We start from the raw sequence: 1,808 nt of genomic DNA, 5'->3' as shown, positions 1-1,808 counted from the left end.
GACAACAAAGCTCACTTTTGCGTCACGATTTGGAACACCGAGCTGCCTCCCTCGCGCGCAATGATCGTCGACGAGGCGCTGCCGGGGGGGGAGGGGGGGGAAGGAGTGGGGGCGGATCAGCGTTACGCACGAGAACGTCAGGGTGCGCCTCCACGGGCGGGCGGGCGGGCCACTCACAGGAAGAAGTCCCAGATGCGGTACAGCTTCTCGCCGTATTTGGGCACGATTTTCTCCTTGTTGCCCTGCCAGTTCTCCAGCCAGCGATGGATGGTGGCCGAGTAGTGCACGCCGAGGACGTCTGCGCTGCGCACCTCGAAGCCGGCGGCCTCGAGCTGGTTGATGACCCAGCCAATGCTGCAGCTTGCATCTGCGCCGCGGAAGATGTACTTGTTCATGAAGAGGCCCCACACGAGGTCCCAGTACTGCCACTTGGGCCTCAAGCCGGCCACCTGCAGCAGAAACGTGCCGTCGTCGTCGAGACGCGTGTAGATGTCGCGCAGAAACTTGGCGTAGTGTCGGATGCCTACGTGTTCGGCCATCTCGAGAGAGACAATCTTGTCGTAGTGGCCCGCCTCGACGGGAATGTCGCGGTAGTCCATGCAGAGAATGCGTGCCTTGTCGGGCGACACTCCGGCGCGTGCAATGCGCTCGTTGCCAAACTTGGTCTGGTTGCGCGCCAGTGTGACGCCCGTAGCGTCGCAGCCAAAGTTCTTTGCCGCAAACGCAGTCAGAGTGCCCCAGCCACAGCCAATGTCCAGCAGCTTGTCCGACGCCTTGAGCTGCAGCTTCGAACACACGACCGACAGCTTGTTGTCCTGCAGCTCCTCGAGCGTCTCCTTCTTGTGGATGTCGGAAATCATGCCCGACGTGTAGATCATCTGCGGCCCGAGGAACCAGCCGTAGAAGTCATCGCCCCCTGAAGCGAGAGAGAGAGGAGGGGGGGGGGGGGGGGTTAGGTGAGCCCGCTTGCCCCCCGCAACGTGAGCCCACCGCTGACTCGTCGGCTCCAAACTCACGGTCGTAGTGGTCGCGCACCTGCTCCATGTCCTGCTTCTCCGTGTGGCGAATGACATCGGGAATGAGGACGGAGAAAACAAACTTGAAGAGCTCGGGCGTAAAGGCCATGCTGGCCCAGTCGAGGCGATACTCGAGCACCTCGAGCATGTCGCGCCCCGCGGCCAGGTCGATCTGGCCCTCAAAGTAGGCGTCGTGGAAGACTTGCATGGGAATCTTCTTGTGGCCATTGTACTTTGCCCGCAGCGAGGCGTCGTTGATCTGGAGGTAGTACTCAATCGGGCCTGGGGAGTGAAGTTGGGCACACATCAGCTGCTGGCGCGCGCGGGCGGTGCAAGAGGCAAACGACAGCTCGTGCCGCCGCCATCCACTCACGCCCCGGAAGCTCGACCTTGTCGTTGATGCGCGGCCCAATGGCACTCATCACCGTCCAGTACGCCACGGTGACGGGCACGCCAAAGAGGGCGACGAAGACAAAGTACACGAGCCAGCTCATGCTCGCCACCTTGACGAAGGGCACGAAGCGCAGCAGCACGGCGGGCGTCAGCAGCACGAGGGCGCAGAGGTGGTAGTTGGAGAAGCTGCCGTTGCCCTCGGCGGGCAGAGGCGCGTTGGCAATGGCCGCCTGCAAGTGGGGGGGAGAATGAGCATGGAGAGAGACAGGCAAAAGGCAAGCACACAGGCCGCAGAGCACGCGCGTGCTCGCCCCCCTTGCGAATGCCCCGTTGGAGCAAGAATGCAGAGGGCACTGCAACACTGGCACAGGCACGACGTTGAACCCTCCCCTCTCCCCC

General features: G+C 62.7%; 1 protein-coding gene across 1 annotated transcript in view; it reads right to left on the bottom strand.

The window, feature by feature from the left end:
- Nucleotides 1-11: 11 nt before the first annotated feature.
- Nucleotides 12-1,808, bottom strand: part of FA09DRAFT_300487 (S-adenosyl-L-methionine-dependent methyltransferase) — a gene marked incomplete at both ends in the record, with an annotated part of 3,188 nt that continues 1,391 nt past the window's right edge. The window contains 4 exons of the mRNA XM_025740337.1: nucleotides 12-78; nucleotides 178-916; nucleotides 1,017-1,298; nucleotides 1,390-1,639. Coding sequence (XP_025596479.1) covers nucleotides 12-78; nucleotides 178-916; nucleotides 1,017-1,298; nucleotides 1,390-1,639 — 1,338 coding nt within the window. The remainder of the gene's footprint in view (nucleotides 79-177; nucleotides 917-1,016; nucleotides 1,299-1,389; nucleotides 1,640-1,808) is intronic.

Source organism: Tilletiopsis washingtonensis (assembly GCF_003144115.1).
Source record: "Tilletiopsis washingtonensis strain MCA 4186 unplaced genomic scaffold FA09scaffold_18, whole genome shotgun sequence".
NCBI lineage: Eukaryota > Fungi > Basidiomycota > Exobasidiomycetes > Entylomatales > Tilletiopsis > Tilletiopsis washingtonensis.
The sequence above is the reverse complement of the archived record's forward strand: the minus strand, read 5'-3'. Positions and strand labels throughout refer to the sequence as shown.